Genomic DNA, 18,987 nt, shown 5'->3' on the forward strand with positions numbered 1-18,987 from the left:
CCAACCTTGAGGCGGATGGGCTACAGCAGCAGAAGAGCACACCGGGTGCCGCTCCTGTCAGCTAACAACAGGAGACTGAGGCTACAATTCACACAGGCTCACCAAAACTGGACAATAGAAGATTGGAGAAATGTTGCCTGCTCTGAGTCTACATTTCTGCTGACACATTCGGATGGTCGGGTCAGAATTTAGCATCAACAACATGAAAGCATGGATCCATCCTGCCTAGTACCTACTGTTCAGGCTGGTGATGGTGGTGTAATGGTGTGGGGGATATTTTCTTCTTCTTATTATTATTATTCATGAGCGTTAATCATGAATAATAGCAAACAGAATAATAGCAAATAATAGCTCTGTCAGCAAACAGAAGTCGAACATAACGTTAGGTTATTAATATTCATGAGCCGACGTCACCACTGTAGGTAGGGGTTTGTAAATACGTGTCCCCTCAGCCAAAAGTGGTCAGATGTTTCGCAGGATAATCTTCAGACAACTTTTTGCGACACAAAACGATACTTTAAGGAACGTAAAGAGCAGTCGAGAGCCTCTAGCGATGGTCGAGGTGTTTTCAGGCCGGACGATGGTGAATAAAGAAGAAATATGGTGGAGCCGTTTAGTAATTTATTAATACTATTTATTTATTTTTACAAGATGGCAACAAGTATGTAATTCTTTATGCGTATTTAAATTTAATTAACTTAAAATTAAAGAAATATCAATTACCTTTTCTCCCGCCAACTGTAGCGTTTACTCATTTATTATTCATGAGCATTAGTCTAAATCAGCCTCTGTCATCAAATCAGAAGTCGAATGTAACGTTAAGTAATTAATATTCATGAGCCGACGTCACCACAGTAGGAAGCGGTTTGTAAATACGCGTCCCCTCAGCCAGAAGCGGTCAGAAGAAGAATCTCAGGATAATCTTTACACGTACTTCAGACAACTTTTTACGACACAAAACGATACCTTAGGGAACGTAAAAAGCAACCGAGAGCCTCCAGCGATGGTCGAGGTGTTTTCAGGCCGGACGCTGGTGAATAAAGAGGGGGATTTGGTGGAGCCGGAGGAGGCGCTCCGCAATAAGGTGGTGGGTCTGTATTTCTCCGCCGGCTGGTGTCCGCCCTGCAGGGACTTCACTCCGCTGCTCTGCGACTTTTACACGGAGCTGGTGGAGGAGACTGAACCGCCAGCACAGTTCGAGATCGTCTTCATATCCTCAGATAAATCCACCGAGGACATGGTGGAGTATTATCACGACATGCACGGAGACTGGCTGGCGTTACCCTGGACAGACCCATACAAACAGTGAGTTCACCATCATGCAAAACTTGAATTGAAGAAAAGTTGATTTAATATTCGCATATTCGTTCATTTTTGTACATTGACAACTTGTGAGACGGTTTCTATAATGTTTACTTCTCTACTCTGAATATTCGGTCTGCAAATGCATGTAAATATGACATCAAAGCATCATTAGCACTATTTCATTGACTGTAAACAGTGTTGTACTTTGATAGTCAACGACTGCTAATATTAATCCAATATTTAGAATTTGCAAAGAAAACTTTTCTGAGATTATATTATTATGGAAAGTTCAAATGTGCGAATATAAAACCAACTTTACCCCCAATAAAACCTGAGCATCAGTGACACAGTAACCTTTCATTACAGCTCTGTGCATGCTAAGAGGTTTAACACACACACACTGACAGGATTATGTTTATAAATAGTCAGTGACAGTGTGTGTAGTTTCATTGAATGTTTGTGTATTTCCACTCATCATAGAAATCTGGCAACATCAATAAATAAATAAAATAAATAAAGAGATGTGTTTTTAAAGGCAATGAAAAGTTCTTGGACGCTTATTTGCAGGTTATAGAGCATACATAGTGAACATTATGCATTTAAATTAATGTAAAGTAATCTCAAAAAATTCAATAAATCCGTTGATTAAATGTGTGGGAATTCTGAATATTATGCAGCCTTTGGATTGATAGTTTATTATTTGTCATGCAGTATTTATGAGTTTGTATTCATTGAAAGACAATAATCTGCTTGTATTTTTGATCGTTAATTTGTCTGATGGCAGAAATGCTGTGTTAAGTTTCATCTTGATGATATTTCTGCCAGCTGACAAATAATCAAAATGAAAAAAGTTCTGGATTTTAATTGTAACTTTACGTTTTTATTTTTTAGCTGTTATTTTGTTTTGTTATTATATTGTAGCTATTTTGTCTCTCTTTTTTATATATTTAATTTTATATATTCTGGTTAAATTTGATAAAACATTCAAATTTATTTTAGATCAAAAGATTATTATTATTATTTTTTATTGATGAGGAATACAAAGTATTATATTTGATAAATTATGACTGTTATAAAATATATCTGTCTGTTAGCATTTGTTTTTCCTACTGTGGAAGTCTATGGTTCCCTGTTTCTAACATTCATCAAAATATCGGAAACCGGTAACCATTGACTTCCATAGGGTTTGTTTTTCCTACTGTGGAGGTGGTGGTTACTGTTTTCCAACATTCATTGAAATATCTGAAACCAGTACCCATTGACTTCAATAGTATTTGTTTTTCCTACTGTAGAAATCAATGGTTACTAGTTTTGTTTATTTGTTGAGGCTGTACATAAAAATAAAAATGTTATAAAATGCCAGTTTTAAAAAAAATAAATCCCATGTTTAAACATCAAGCAGCATAACCAGCTGTTTTTAACACTTTAAAAGGATTGAGAAAATGAGAGTGGAAGCCAGTAAGTTTCCAACAGCTGCACCACTTATGTAAAAGAATAAGGTTGATTATATATTATTATATTCTTTGGTGTAAATCAAATTATGAAAAAAAAAAATTTAAATGAAAAGGATTAGATTTAGTGATTGTTTAATAATTTATTTCCATACAAATGATTTTGCCCACGTTGAAGTGTTTTAAACAGTCAATTCTGATCTGATGTGTGTGTGTGTGTGTGTGTGTGTTGTGAGTTTGATCTGTTTGTGTTTCTCTGCTGTTTCCGCAGTGAACTGAAGAAGAGGTACAACATCACAGCCGTCCCAAAGCTGGTGATTGTGAAGGAGAATGGTCAGGTCATCACTGACAAGGGCCGAAAGCAGATCCGGGATCAGGGGCTGGCCTGCTTCAGGAGCTGGATCGAGGTGGCAGAGATCTTCCAGAACTTTAAAGGCTAGAAATCAGGACGAAAATGCTGCTCTCCGTTTACAAGGGCTCTTTCTATTTTATGCAACAAGCTTTAAACCAGTCTATTTAGGTTAACAGTCCACATGACTAGTCATATCAACAATGCGTTGGTTTGACTTGCTTGTATGTGTTGTGGTAGTGAAACAGAACATTTTTGACAGGTAGTGTATATTTAAGATGCTTTTTCTATTTATTTTTTTATACAGCTGCTTTTCTAAGAATATATTTATACTGGATGAATGTTCTCTGATTAAAGGAATAGTTCTTCGATGGGTACCGGTTTCTAACAATCGTCAAAATATTAAAAACTGATAGCAATTGACTTTCATAGTATTTGTTTTTCCTACTGTGGAAGTCAATGGTTGCCGATTTCCAACATTTGTCAAAATTTACTTCTATAGTATTTGTTTTTCTTACTGTGGAGGTTGATGGTTACCGGTTTCTAACATTTATCAAAATATCAGAAACCAGTAACCATTGACTTCAATAGTATATGTTTTTCCTACTGTGGATGTCGATAGTTACTGGTTTCCAACATTCGTCAAAATATCAGAAACCAGTAAACATTGACTTTAATAGTATTTTTTTTTTCCTACTGTGCAAGTCGATGGTTACCAGTTTCCAACATTCATCAAAATATCAGAACCGGTAACCATTTACTTCAATAGTATTTGTTTTTCCTACTGTGGATGTTGATGGTTACTGGTTTCCAACATTCGTCAAAATATCAGAAACCGGTAACCATTGACTTCAATAGTATTTGTTTTACCTACTGTGGATGTCGATGGTTACCAGTTTCCAACATTCGTAAAAATATCTTCTTTTGTGAAGGGAGAGAAATTAAAGACCAAAATGTTTATTTTAGGGTGAACTATCCCTTTAAATAAATAAATAAATCTGAATTGTACGTGCGTGTGTGTGTGTGTGTGCAGCAGGTGTTTACTAGATCTGTTGTTATGGATCATCAAAATGCCTCTTGTTCCTCCGTGTCTCATTAAAACTCACAGATCCTCCTTGGAGAGTGTTTGTTTTTTTTCTTTCCACCACACTCAGCTCCCTGTCGCTCTCTGTTTTGCTTTCAGTTGTGAAACGAGCGTTGAACCGTTCCTTCATTATATCAACAGTGACGTGACTAATACTGCGCTGAGGGATCATGATTGCTCATACCTCTATATTACACCATACCCAAGCGAGATACCATACTAGGGTAATCTGCAGTTTCAGCTAATTATTAAGCCATTCATATAGTCATTAATAAATACTTTAATAGAATACCTGTGTGTAATGTACAGTTTTTTTTTAAAATTACATTTTAACCTATGTGGCGTCACAATGGTGCTGTGGGAAGCACAATCGCCTCACAGCAAGAAGGTCACTGGTTCTAGCCTTGGCTGGGTCAGTTGCCGTTTCTTTGTGGAGTTTGCATGTTCTCCCCATGTTCGTGTGGGTTTCCTCCGGGTGCTCCAGTTTCCCCACACAAGCCCAAAGACATGCGGTACAGGTGAATTGGGTAGGCTAAATTGTCCGTAGCGTGTGTGTGTGTGTGGATGCTTCCCAGTGATGGGCTGCGGCTGAAAGGGCATCCGCTGCGTAAAACATATGCTGGATAAGTTGGTGGTTCGTTCTGCCGTGGCAACCCCAGATTAATAAAGGGACTAAGCCGAAAAGAAAATAATAGAATAAATGAATACAGACGTTAAAATAGAATCAAAATTCCTCCCATTTTGAGGCCCCTGAGCAACTTCACGTAGGTGTGTGGTTATCCCGCCCACCAATTTGATTGACATGTATAACCATGTCTCCACATTAACGCGCAGTGTTGGGGAGTAACTAGTTATATGTAATGGCGTTACGTAATTTAATTACAATAATTAACAGTAATTTGTTACAGTTATTGAGAGAAAAAATTTGTAATTAAATTACAGTTACTTATGAAAATGTTAAAAAGATTACAAATGGGGTTACATCCAAACATGTTTAATAATATATATCTAGATACTGTGGATTGCAAGATACTAGTATTCCTTAAAGGGATAGTTCACCCAAAAATGAAAATGTACTCACTATTTACTCACACTCAAGTGGTTATAAACCTTTTTGAGATTTTTTTTAACACAAAAGAAGATATTTTAAATAATGCTGAAAACCTGTAATTGTTTACTTCCATAGTATTTGTTTTCCCTATTGAAAGTTACAGGATTTCAGCATTCTTCAAAATATCTTTGTGTGTGTGTGTGTGTGTGTGTGTGTGTGTGTGTGTGTGTGTGTGTGTGTGTGTGTGTGTGAGTGTGAGTGTGAGAGAATGATGACAGAAATTTCTGGGGGAACTATCCCTTTAAGAAGCCTGATAATATTCACCCTGAAATGATTTTAAGAAATTTTAAAAACAGCTTTTATTCCAGTTAAACTAAAACGAAACTGAAATGCTACTGTGAAAGATTCTTCAATCACTCGTACAAACGATGACTTGTGAAAAAATTGACAAAACAGTCCACATTTCACAGGAGGGCTAATAACTAACTTAATTTTGAGTTTCACCTGTTTACTGTCCATGTATTTTCATATCCAGATGAATCATTTCTGAGTTGTATTTGCCGTCGTGTGCAGGTTTCACAGAAAGTACAGTAACGTTAACGTTAGTTAGATCAGTTCAGTTGAACGACCGTCATGTTTTATGACTGAAACTGGCCTCAATGTGAGAGAAACACACCCTGATCATAAAAACTGAGCTGATAAGAGGGTCTAAAGGACGCGGGCCGGACATATTCGAGCCAGTTTGAGCAGAAGAAGCGGTTAACGAGACAAACTGACCAGATTTATCATGAGGAGATCAACACTGTACCTTCTGCTGGCCGTCGTGGGCTCTGGATGCGTCTCGGCTTCATCACCCGGTGAGTTTTGACTGAGTTATAATATAGTCCTCCACAGAAAGTGTTTATAGTAGTCGACATTTCAAGTGTAGTTTTTCCAAAATTGTTCTGAAAGCATCTTTACACAGTACAGAAACCAACCGAAAGCGACATAATTGTTCAAAAATAGTGTGTATACGCAAACCGTCCGCTACAAAAACCGTTTATTGCATCATAGCGCCTTGGAGCCACCATTAAACGGCTCATGTGACTATTATGACTTTCATTTGGTGACTTTTCCACCATTAATATAATTTCAATAAAATATAATTAGTTAAATAGATTTAAGCATTCATTTAGTCGTTCAAGCGTAAAACGTGATGCAATTTTAAACGCAAGCATAGGAGCAGCAGGTGAGCCTAGAAACTCCATTAAAAATACTGTGGTTCAATATATTTACATATTTTAAAGACTTGGCGCAGAACAATGGGATTTATTTCACTGCTTCTTTTCTGATCTGAGACCCACTTCATATCGAATATCAATCAGGCAGTGAAGAGAATAGAATTTTTTAAGAAACTTGATTTTAAAGACGACGTTGACGTCTTGGCATGACAGTTTACCGGAAGCACTTGAGCTGGTTTATTGAAAATTAAAAGTCTTTCTGCATAAACCCCATTCTGAACAAACACGGCTGTGTAAAGATGCTTTTAAGACAATAGTGTTGTTTGTGATCCAATTCTACACTTAAAATCCACCAAGTTACTTTGATACAGGAGGAAATTAGCCTAATAATTTCTAAGAAATCATGTTTCCTTTTGTAAAACATGATGAGAATGAATAAATATTCATTTCAGTATTTTGTGATTCTCAGATGTTTCCTGTTTGTTTTACAATAAGGAATTGAATTATGGCATGTTGATGTCTGCTCTGTCGACTTTTTTTGATTAAAAAAAAATCAGGGCTGTTTATTAAAGAGAAATGTTTTAGTAGTTAAAAACGATATATTGTGTAAGACCTAATATATAATTATTTGTTAAATACTTGAAGTACTTGCAGTTTATTAGCAGGTTTTTGTACCGTAATTTATACAACAACCCAGACAATGTACCACTTCAGTCTAATAAAAATGTCAATAAAGTCTCTTTTTTTCAAACGTTTCTTAATGTAGTTAAACTTCTTTATTCTGTGAACATTACAATAATGAAAGGATCTGTTTGAATTCTGTTTTATAATTCTGCAAACTTTATTAAAATGTGACTTTTGAATCTGAAACCAGCAGTAAAACTGTCTTCTATTGACTTAGCATGAACGCTGTTAGAACATTAGCCAGAGTTGAGATAATGTTTCCTGTTAACTACAACAGTTTGCCATACTGTGAGATCAGGAAATGTAACCAACCTCATGTCAAATACTATAGTAAATATTTATATTAGTATTTTTTAACCATACTATCCTATAATATATAATACTGTGGATATTATAGCATTTACATCACTTTTTAATAAACACCACAGCACACTGTAGTATTAACTATATAGTGAACTGATAAACTGTATTCCCAGTGATGGGTTGCAGCTGGAAGGGCATCTGCTGTGTAAAACATATGCTGGATAAGTTGGCGGTTCATTCCGCTGTGGCTACCCCTGATAAATAAAGGGATTAAGCTGAAGGAAAATGAATGATAATCTGTAATAACTATTGTAGTATACCTTAGTTTTACTACAGTAAACTGTGGTGCATTGTAGTATATCATACCCTATAGTTGAAGAAAAGTTCAGTATTGAGTATTTGTTTATTGGGTAACCAGCAACTACAGTATCACCACAACAGATTAATTTAAGTACTTTACTATAGTATAGCTCAAAATCACTATAGTATGCTATTTAATATAAATTACTATAGTATTTTTTGTCATGTAACAGGTCTTGTGAAGTGATTTGAAATGTGCATTTTTATTCAGTGTTTGATGTAGGGCAGGGCATATATTAGCCCCTCCCCCTTTAAAAAAAACAGCCAATAGAGTTTTGTTGTATCACTGCTCTGCCTGTGAGAGTAGTTAAGCTCAAGTGCATCAAATGAGATGGGGGCGGGGCATGTCAGACACTAGAGAGCATCTGATTGGTTGGATGATTTGATGAGAAACTGAAGTATGAGGTGACTCCGATTATTCATTTATATTAGTGTTTATATCAGTTTTATATCTTCTAAACGCAAATGTTGTCATTGTTCTGGAGCACACTAGCTTATAGATATTAAAACTACTGATGCTAACATCTAAATAACGTTATTTTTAATTTCACACGACCTTTAAGCATGTCCAAAATTATGAAAACCACTCCAGTTAAATAGTTTAAATCCTTATTTTAACCTTTTGTTTAAATAAATATTGCTTTTTTTATCTTTGACCAGATATTTGACAACTTTTGACAAGATATTAATGATTAATCATTTCTGTTTTTCCTCAGGCCCAAAATGCACAGGTCAAAAAGATGAAGGAACGGGAACAGAAAAGATTAAGAAATATTTCTATGATCTGCAAGCAGATTCCTGTGTGCCCTTCTACTTTAAGGGAACAGGCGGGAACGGCAACCGATTCGACAGCGATAAAGAGTGTGTGAAAGCATGCTCTCCTAAAGCCCTCCAGATTTACCCCACTGATGGTAAAACTCACAGTAAAACACAGAGCATGTGTTCGGTTTAGAGCAATTCCATGTCGACAATGCAATTAAAAGAGTTGTTTGTGTAGGCTTGTATTGTACAGCACTTTAAAAATACTCAAAAATGTCTCTGTAAAATACATACAGAATATATATAGTCACTGGCCACTTTATTAGGTACAGCTTACTAGTACCCGGTTGGACCCCTTTTGCCTTCAGAACGGCCTTAATCCTTCATGGCACAGACTCAACAAGATACTGGAAATATTCCTCAGAGATTTTGCTCCATATTGTCATGATAGCATCACACAGTTGCTGCAGATTTGTCGGCTGCACATCCATGATGCCAATCTCCCGTTCCACCACATCCCAAATGTGCTCTATTGGATTCAGCTCTGGTGACTGTGGAGGCCATTTAAGTACAGTGAACTCATTGTCATGTTCAAGAAACCAGTCTGAGATGACATGGTGTGTTATCCTGCTGGAAGTAGCCATCAGAAGATGAGTACACTGTTGTTACATCACCACCAGCAGCCTGAACTGTTGATACAAGGCAGGATGGATCCATGCTTTCATGTTGTTGATGCCAAATTCTGACCCGACCATCTGAATGTGGCAGCAGAAATGAAGACTCATCAGAGCAGGCAACGTTTCTCCAATCTTCTATTGTCCAGTTTTGGTGAGGCTGTGTGAATTGTAGCCTCAGTTTCCTGTTCTTAGCTGACAGGAGCGGCACCCGGTGTGGTCTTCTGCTGCTGTAGCCCATCTGCTTCAAGGTTGGACGTGTTGTGTGTTCAGAGATGCTCTTCTGCAGACCTCGGTTATATCGAGTGGTTATTTGAGTTACTGTTGCCTTTCTATCAGCTGGAACCAATCTGGCCATTCTCCTCTGACCTCTGGCATCACCAAGGCATTGCGCCGATGGAACCATTTTCACTTTTTTGGACCATTTTCTGTAAACCCTAGAGATGGTTGTGCGTGAAAATCCCAGTAGATCAGCAGTTTCTGAAATACTCAGACCAGCCCGTCTGGCACCAACAACCATGCTGACAACATACTGAATCCCAACATACTGAATCCCCTTTCCTTCCCATTCTAATGCTCGGTTTGAACTGCAGCAGATCATCTTGACCATCTCTACATGCCGAAATGCATTGAGTTGCTGCCATGTGATTGGCTGATTAGACATGTGCATTAACAAGTAGTTGGAGAGGTGTACCTAATAAAGTGGCCGGTGAGTGTATATATATATATATATATATATATATATATATATATATATATATATATATATATATATTATATATATATATATATATATATATATATATATATAAAGAGACAAAAATAATAATAAAAAGATTCCTTTTTTCCAACAATATATATATATAAATTATATTAAATTTATATATATATTTGTTGTTGTTGTTCTATAGTGAGCCAATATGATCCTTAATTAACAGAATTTCTACAAATTATGTTAATAAAAACCTAATTCTGTCACGTTCATAACACAATGTAAAGCAGATTGATATTTTTTGATCCCTTAACTTTGAATTTATATTTTAAGTTTTTACAGTAAACGTCACATCCATAACCCTGAAACTGCTCTTTACACTGAGATCTTCTCTCTTGCCTTCATGTTCATCAGAAACATCAATTTGCTCAATGGAGATGGATGAAGGAACCTGTTTCGCTTTATTTCCCATGTATTATTACAACGCTGAGGAGAAGATCTGCCGCATGTTCATATACAGAGGCTGCAGAGGAAATGCCAACCGATTCGAGTCTCGAGAAGAATGTCAGCAGACCTGTCTCGGTCAGTTCAAGACTCTTTTTACAGCTTTTTAATCAGCTTTGCTTCTACTTTTGTTGCTCACATTGTTAATAATTAGTTAATTGTGTGATAAATAGTTAATAATGTTGGCGCAGTAGGTGGTGCTGTCGCCTCACAGCAAGAAGGTCGTTGTTTCGAGCCTCGGCTGGGTCAGTTGGTGTTTCTGTGTGGAGTTTGCATGTTCTCCCTGCATTCGCGTGGGTTTACTCCGGTTTCCATCACAAGTTCAAAAACATGCGGTACAGGTGAAGTGGGTAGGCTAAATTGTCTGTAGTGTATGAGTGTAAATGAGTGTGTATGGATGCTTCCCAGTGATGGGTTGCATCTGCTGCGTAAAACATATGCTAGATAAGTTGGCGGTTCATTCCACTGTGGCGACCCCAGATTAATAAAAGGACTAAGCCAAAATGAAAATGAATGATATAACTTAAGCAATCTCCACTGTGCTAAGCGAGAGCGCTTCTCTTCTGTTAAACAGTCGCATCATCAGTGACGTAAGCATGACTTCGAAAGGCTCAAAAGTGAAGATGCAGTGTGAGTGCAGGCCATCAGGGAAGAGGGATGGGGGCACAACCGCGCTTCAGCACGGTTCAAGTGAAGCGTGCCTAGTGAGAGTACGGCCTTCTACTCTGGAATGTCTGAAATTCTTTGATGATGTCATTTTGACAGACTGGTAGAAATATGATTAGCCACACCCCTCACTTAGAGTGAACGATGAGAATAAAAAGACTAAACTAAACCCCGCCCCCCTACTCAATATTCCGTTTGAAATTCATCAAACATCAGTCCACAAGAGAGCTGCCTCCATCCTGAAAGAGCCCTCGCACCCACTACACAAAATATTCAGACTCCTGCCCTCAGGGCGAAGGAGATGCAGGACTGCCAGACTCAAGAACTCTCCATCAGCTATCAGACTTTTAACTGGATAACCAGTGGACATAAACGGTTTCATTTCTTGCTCAGTAGCACACTATATTCTTCATTCCAGTTTGCACTATAAATGCATGCAATTGCACTCAATCTGCTCCGGCCGTTATACTGTTGTTTGCACATACGCCAATTGCACTAGACACTTTTTGCATAATAAGCACAATTTTAAACAACTACTATACATTGTTTACATCTGTTTACATTACTCCACAATCAGTATTATATAATATTTACATTCATAGATATTTATAATATATATACAAACACATTTCATAGTTATACTTCTGTCATTTCTCTGTATGTATGTGTGTGTGTGTGTGTGTGTGTGTGTGTGTACACACACACACACACACACACCCCCACACACATACATACATACATACATACATACATACACACACACATGCACACACATTTCATAGTTATACTTCTGTCATTTCTGTATGTATATATATATGTGTGTGTATGTGTGTGTGTGTGTGTGTGTGTGTCGTGTATGATGTGTATATTATGTGCATGACTTCACTGTGGACATTGTACAGGGAAATGCGTTTCCTTACTGTGCACGTGTAACTGAACATCACACTGAAATAAAAGTCTGCAGCAACTTCCAGTTCACATGGACCTTATCCAGTTTTAAGTTTATGTATTCACTGTGTACATACAACAATTGGAGCTGAAGTTCTGACCTGTTCCTGTTGTGAGCAGATTAGTTCCACATTAAATTATGCGAGTAACTGGATCTAATAAAGAGTCATTTCTTAAATGTTAAATAAACAAATAAAGTCAAAAGAGGATGTCAGATATTACTGCTATAAGATGATAATTGAAAGATGATATACATTCACCAGCCACTTATTTAGGTACTTACTAGTACCAGGTTGGACCCTGTTCTGCCTCTTAATCCTTCATGGCATGGATTCAACAAGGTTCTGGAAATATTCCTCAGAGATTTTGCTCCATATTGTCATGATAGCATCACGCAGTTGCTGCAGATTTGTCGACTGCACATCCATGATGCCAATCTCCCGTTTCACCACATCCCAAAGCTGCTCTATTGGATTGAGAACTGATGACTGTGGAGGCCATTTGAGTGCAGTGAACTCATTGTCATGTTCAAGTAACCAGTCTGAGATGATTCACGCTTTATGACATGGTGCGTTATCCTGCTGGAAGTAGCCATCAGAAGATGGAGACACTGTGCTCATAAAGGGATGGACATGATCAGCAACAATACTCAGGTAGACTGTGGTGTCGACACGATGCTCAATTGGTACTAATCGGCCCAAAGTGTGCCAAGAAAATCTCCCCCACACCATTACACCACCAGCAGAAGCTTGAACCATTGATTTAAGGCAGGATGGATCCATGATTTTATGTTGTTAACGGCAAATTCTGACCCGACCATCCGAATGTCTGATAAGCAGAAATCAACTCATCAGAGCAGGCAACGTTTCTCCAATCTTCTATTGTCCAGTTTTGGTGAGTCTGTGTGAATTGTAGCCTCAGTTTCCTGTTCTTAGCTGACAGGAGTGGCACCCGGTGTGGTCTTCTGCTGCTGTAGCCCATCCGCCTCAAGGTTGGACGTGTTGTGTGTTCAGAGATGCTCTTCTGCAGAGCTCGGTTGTAACGGGTGCTTATTTGAGTTACTGTTGCCTCTCTATCAGCTCGAACCCTAGAGATGGTTGTGCATAAAAATCCCAGTAGATCAGCAGTTTCTGAAATACTCAGACCAGCCCGTCTGGTCATGCCGTGTTCAAAGTCACTTAAATCCCCTTTCTTCCCCATTCTGATGCTCGCTTTGAACTGCCGCAGATCATCTTGACCATGCCTAAATGCATTGAGTTGCTGCCATGTGATTGGCGGATTAGTTAACGAGCAGTTAGACAGGTGTACCTAATAAAGTGGCCGGTGAGTGTACATGATTATTTTGACAGCATGATATAATTTCAGTCTGACTAAAATACTGAAGTCCTTAGAGGCCATACAATATTAATAGTAATGGGGACCAAAGTTGAGGCCCTGATGTGTAAACATGCGCATAAATCACACAGGATGAAGCATTCTGAACGTAAGGGTGCAGATTGTTTCCAGTGAGTGTGCAGAGTGTGTGTTCCTCTGTTGTCCAGCAGAGGTCAGTGTGTCTTAATATCTGCATGTGTTTCGACAGCGCGCTCTGGCCGACTGATGGGAGCTGCAGATCTGCCCAACCCTGATGAGAAGACTGTTGATGCAGGTTAGACATCATCATCATCATCATCATCATCATTAACCCACTGCTGTTCTCACAACATGTTTCAGAGCTGTAAATAAAGTGTGTGTGTGTGTGTCTCTCAGGGCTGATTGTGGGGGTTCTGGGTGGGCTTGTGTTTGCCGGTGCCGTCATTGCTGCAGTCGTCATGTTTGTGCTCCAAAAGTAAGTACTGAAATGGGAAATGGTGGCAATACAGCTCTTTTACCATGTAATATTATCCAGTGTATCTAAAGCTGTTCTTTTCATTAATAGGAAAAGCAAGAAGTCCGAGAGGAAGCCGGTGCCGACATCTGATATTGAGCTGAAGTAGATCTGTCTGTTCACAGCATTAGTCTCTCTGTACATACACTCCTCCTGCTTTTGTACCATTTATACTACAGCCACGTTAGAAAAGTCATTCAACAAGGGGTTAAACTGTTAGATGTAGGCCATGTGTCGTCTATGAAATGTTGTTTGACTGTAAGAGTTCAGTAATGTTCTGTTAATCATTAAACAGTCCTCCTGTTTGTTTTATACCGCAGCAGATTTGACATGTACTTACTAAGATGATGCATTGATGATGTAACAAATAAATCTCTCCTTTTTTGTTCTACACTGCTTTAATACGTTATTTACAAGATTTAAGAGAAGACTTTGGTGTCTCCAGAATGTGTCTGCAAAGTTTCAGCTCAAAATACCTATCGGATTATTTATTATAGCCTCCAGAAGCTGCCCATTTTGCTGTCTGAGGTTGTTTTCCCATGACCTTATTGATGAGCTGCGAAATTCAGATGGAGGGTGGGAAGTTGTTCTTCTACATATAAATCGCTATCATAACATCAAAATATTTCTGTTTTATGTTGTTTATAATTGTTTATAGAACAGTTCTGTCTGGTTCTCGAATTTGATTTAAGTAATATCAAAGAGCTTAGAGAATGACCAAGAGGCGACACTCTAGTGTAATTTGGTAAACAGCCACTAGAGGGCGCGGCGGCCATTTTGGAATGAAAACTCCAACAGAACTACAGCAAATTATAAGTCTGTGAAATAAACTATTAAAAGTGCTGATGATTGTGATAATAAGTGTTGTATTGTCGTCTTTTAGGTTGTATCTCAGCTTTAATATGCTTTTTAAATGGATAAATAAAAAACAAAGTAGCTGCTTGCCATCGCAAAAGTAATGAGATCCAATGGACGGCCGATCGCTTTCACTCCAAAATGGTGGAATCCAAGGCTGTTACTGAGCGCTGCTGTTGCAATGGAACGTTCTATTGAGTGTCGCCTCTTAGTCATTCTAAGCTCTTTGGTAATATCAGCACCTGTACAGCCTCTTTACCCTTTTTGTATTACTCCGCCCACATACAGCCAGCAACAAGCAGACTCTACAGATCTAAAGTGTCGTTAGAATCTTCAAAAGATGCCTGCTCAGCTGTTTAACTGTCAGCTTATGATTTGAATCCAATGCGGAAGAAAGTAGTTCCTCATACAAAAGGGTTTTTGAGACTCTCCGTGTTTAATTTTGTTTTTATATACACAATTTTGCAGTCAAACTGTTGTATAAACGCAATATCACACGAGTAGCAGTGCGATATGGCTGTATATCGGCACTGGTGGTTGCACTAAGCATTGCACGCCTCCCACCAGTGCCGATATACAGCCATATCACACTACTACTCGTGTGATATTGCTCATTTAAATCAGCCAAAATAAGAAATGCCGGACAGCTTTTATAGACCTCCAGAAGTTTTTACTCATAAAGGGGGAAAGTTCAAGAAACTGGCTGAAAACCGGAAGAAAAGTCAGCATGTAATAAACATTTCTTCAATACATCCATGTGTGCAAACTCTTTTTTAATTGCGATAATTCGTTTGACAGCACCATTAAAGATTATAAACAGGCCTAACTATGTGTATAAATATGTTAATGTGTTATATGCAAATCAGACAAACACCTATACAAAATCCATGAGAATATAAATAACATACCCTGCCGTGTGTTGCAATGAAATCTCCGTCTGGTTTTGCGATAATTAAAGTTTTTACTGGCGTTTTGGTGGAATAAACAACCATAGCGTGAACATCTTAGGTTAAACCCAGAAGTTTACATCCACCGTATAAAAAGGCACATAATTATTTAAGAAGTCAGATGTTGATGTGACTAAACTTTTTCTCTTTTAGGTAAGTTTGGATTATCAACGTAGTTTCTGCTTATTAGCAGAATAATGAGAGATATATTTGTTGAGAAATTGTTCTATTTTTTCTTGAATGTCAAGTTTACACGCAATAAGATTATTCTGCCTCTGAAACAGCTCAGATGATGGGGTCAAGGCTTTGGAAGTTTCTGATTGGCTAATTGACAACATTTGAGTTAATTGGAGGCACAACTGTAGAATAGTGTTGAGGGAAAACCTCAAACACACTGCTTCCTTGTGTGACAACATGAGAAAATCAACAAGCCAGAATCAACAACAAAGCCAGATTACAGTTAGCTAAATTACACTGGGAAAAAGAATAATGTTTGGAGACATGTCCCGTGCTCTAATGTATAATAATGACTAGTGTTACATCTGGAGGACAAAGGGGAAAGCTTACAAGCCTAGGAACACCATCCCAACTGTGCAGTATGGGGGCGGCAGCATCATGTTGTGGGGCTGTTTTGCTGCAGGAGGGACTGGTCCACTTCACAGCAGTTTCTTTCTTTTATTAAATATTTCCCAAATGATGTTTAACAGAGCAAGGAAATTTTCACAGTATGTCTGATAATATTTTTTTTCTTTTGGAATAAGTCCTATTTGTTTTATTTTAGCAATAATAAAAGCAGTTTTTAGTAAAAAAAAAAAAAAAAAAAAAGGAGCAATATTATTAGCCCCTTTAAGCTATATTTTTTTCAATAGTCTACAGAACAAACCATCAGCATACAACAACTTGCCTAATTAACCTGCCTAGTTAACCTAATTAACCTAGTTAAGCCTTTAAATGTCACTTTAAGCTGTATAGAAGTGTCTTGAAAAATATCTAGTCTAATATTATTTACTGTCATCATGGCAAAGATAAAATAAATCAGTTATTAGAGATGAGTTATTAAAACTATTGTATAAAAATGTGTTGAAAAAAAATCTGCTCTCCGCTAAACAGAAATTGGCGAAAAAATAAACAGGGGGGCTAATCATTCTGACTTCAACTGTAAATGAATTAGGTCATGGAGGAAGCATCTAAATTACTCCAGTAAATTCCAGTAATTTACTCTGGGACGGGTGTCAATTCTCCATCACATGATCAATTACATCATCGAGAATATGATGACGTGTTTCCATAAAACACATCAGTCACAGATACTGGAAAAATGTAAGAATCATTAACCTGTAGTGAACACTGTATCCAGATTATTCACCTGATTATTGTGTGTGTGTGTGTGTGTGTGTGTGTGTGTGTGTGTGTGTGTGTGTGTGTGTGTGTGTGTGTGTGTGTCTTTAATCTGAACGTCCACATGATTATGCTCAGACTCACTTCAAAACAATATTCTTTGTACTTATTTATATCAGTAAAGCTGTTTTAGTTTAGTAGCTATTTAGTAATTATACATTTCAGTGATATGCAGTTACGGGGAAAAAACAATAGTAAGTAAACACTTGAACATTTAATTTGACTGGATTTACTGGATTTATTGGAGTAAAATTGTATTGTTAGTTTTATTCTAAAAAGATCAAATAATAAAATATTAGGCTACATTTAGGTTTTGACGTCACGTGACCAAAATTCAATGTCTAGCCAGCGTCTAAAGACAACATTATTTTGACATCCAATAATGACGACAAATGACGTTGATATTTGGTTTATTTTAGGTTGGATGTTGATGTTGCGATTTGTGTTCTGAAGTCAACCCGATTTTCTTTTCTAAGCAAAATGCAACAACCCCGCGATATTGGGGTACAATGTCAATCTGACCTTATGTTGACATCCTGTGCCTGCTGGGTGTGTACAGTCACCGGCCACTTTATTAGGTACACCTCTCCAACTGCTGGTTAACACAAATGTCTAATCAGCCAATCACATGGCAGCAACTCAATTCATTTAGGCATGTAGACATGATCGAGATGATCTGCTGCAGTTCAAACCGAGCATCAGAATGGGGAAGAAATGGGATTTTAGTGACTCTGAATGTAGCATGGTTGTTGGTGTCAGACGGGCTAGTCTGTGTATTTTAGAAACTGCTGATCTACTGGGATTTTCACGCACAACCATCTCTAGGGTTTACAGAGAATGGTCTGACAAAGAGGAAATATCCAGCGAGCGGCAGTTCTGTGGGCGCAAATGTCTTGTTGATGCCAGAGCTGCTGATAGAAAGGCAACAGTAACTCAAATAAGCACTCGCTACAACCGAGGTCTGCAGAAGAGCATCTCTGAACACACAACACGTCCAACCTTGAGGCGGATGGCCTACAGCAACAAAGGACCACACCGGGTGCCGCTCCTGTCAGCTAACAACAGGAAACTGCAGCTACAATTCACACAGGCTCACCAAAACTGGACAATAGAAGATTGGAGAAACGTTTCCTGCTCTGATGAGTCTCCATTTCTGCTGCCACAATCAGATGGTCGGGTCAGAATTTGGCATCAACATCATGAAAGCATGGATCCATCCTGCCTTGTATCAACAGTTCAGGCTGCTGGTGGTGCTGTAATGCTGAGGGGGGTATTGTTTGGCACACTTTGTGCCCATTAGTACCAATCATCCTGTCAACGCCACAGCCTACCTGAGTATTGTTGCTGACCATGTCCATCCCTTTATGACCACAGTGACCACTTCCAGCAGGATAAAACACCATGTCATAAAGCGTGAATCATCTCAGACTGGTTTCTTGAACATGACAATGAGCTCACTGTACTCAAATGGCCTCCACAGTCACCAGAGCTCAATCCAATAGAGCCCCTTTGGGATGTAGTGGAATAGGAGATTGTCATCACGGATGTGCAGCCGACACATCTGCAGAACTATGTGATGCTATCATGTCAATATGGAGCAAAATCTCTGAGGAATATTTCCAGTATATTTTTGAATCTATGCCAAGAAGGATTAAGGCAGTTCTGAAAGCAAAAGGGGGTCCAACCCGGTCCTAGTAAGGTGTACCTAATAAAGTGGCCGGTGAGTGTATATGTTTTTTTTGTATGTTTAGATTTTTTGTTTTTGTTTTAGATTATATAGTAGTAGTAGTAGTAATAATAATAATAATAATAATAATAATAATAACAATTATTATTATTATTATTAAATA

At 38.1% G+C, this 18,987-nt stretch overlaps 2 protein-coding genes across 2 annotated transcripts; both read left to right on the plus strand.

Moving 5' to 3' along the window:
* The first annotated feature begins 848 nt into the window (after positions 1-848).
* On the plus strand, positions 849-4,478 carry nxnl2 (nucleoredoxin like 2). The gene is made up of 2 exons (NM_001008630.2): positions 849-1,305; positions 3,028-4,478. Exons 1-2 carry the CDS (start codon positions 1,004-1,006, stop codon positions 3,194-3,196), a joined length of 471 nt encoding a protein of 156 aa, NP_001008630.1. The 5' UTR covers positions 849-1,003; the 3' UTR covers positions 3,197-4,478.
* Positions 4,479-5,774: 1,296 nt separating this feature from the next.
* tfpil (tissue factor pathway inhibitor-like) lies at positions 5,775-14,328 on the plus strand. Its single transcript, NM_001386352.1, has 6 exons — positions 5,775-6,097; positions 8,524-8,718; positions 10,367-10,534; positions 13,653-13,718; positions 13,820-13,898; positions 13,989-14,328. Exons 1-6 carry the CDS (start codon positions 6,028-6,030, stop codon positions 14,044-14,046), a joined length of 636 nt encoding a protein of 211 aa, NP_001373281.1. The 5' UTR covers positions 5,775-6,027; the 3' UTR covers positions 14,047-14,328.
* Positions 14,329-18,987: the final 4,659 nt, after the last annotated feature.

This window comes from Danio rerio, chromosome 10 (genome assembly GCF_049306965.1).
Source record: "Danio rerio strain Tuebingen ecotype United States chromosome 10, GRCz12tu, whole genome shotgun sequence".
NCBI classification, from domain to species: domain Eukaryota; kingdom Metazoa; phylum Chordata; class Actinopteri; order Cypriniformes; family Danionidae; genus Danio; species Danio rerio.

What these genes read in the sequence shown, in the direction of transcription:
- nxnl2 (NM_001008630.2), top strand. Translation starts at nt 1,004, where the DNA reads ATGGTCGAGGTGTTTTCAGGCCGGACGCTGGTGAATAAAGAGGGGGAT. An exon ending in TGGACAGACCCATACAAACA is followed by an intron (nt 1,306 to 3,027) that starts GTGAGTTCACCA and finishes CTGTTTCCGCAG; the next exon opens with TGAACTGAAGAAGAGGTACA.
- tfpil (NM_001386352.1), top strand. Translation starts at nt 6,028, where the DNA reads ATGAGGAGATCAACACTGTACCTTCTGCTGGCCGTCGTGGGCTCTGGA. An exon ending in CCAGATTTACCCCACTGATG is followed by an intron (nt 8,719 to 10,366) that starts GTAAAACTCACA and finishes CATGTTCATCAG; the next exon opens with AAACATCAATTTGCTCAATG. An exon ending in GTCATGTTTGTGCTCCAAAA is followed by an intron (nt 13,899 to 13,988) that starts GTAAGTACTGAA and finishes TTTCATTAATAG; the next exon opens with GAAAAGCAAGAAGTCCGAGA.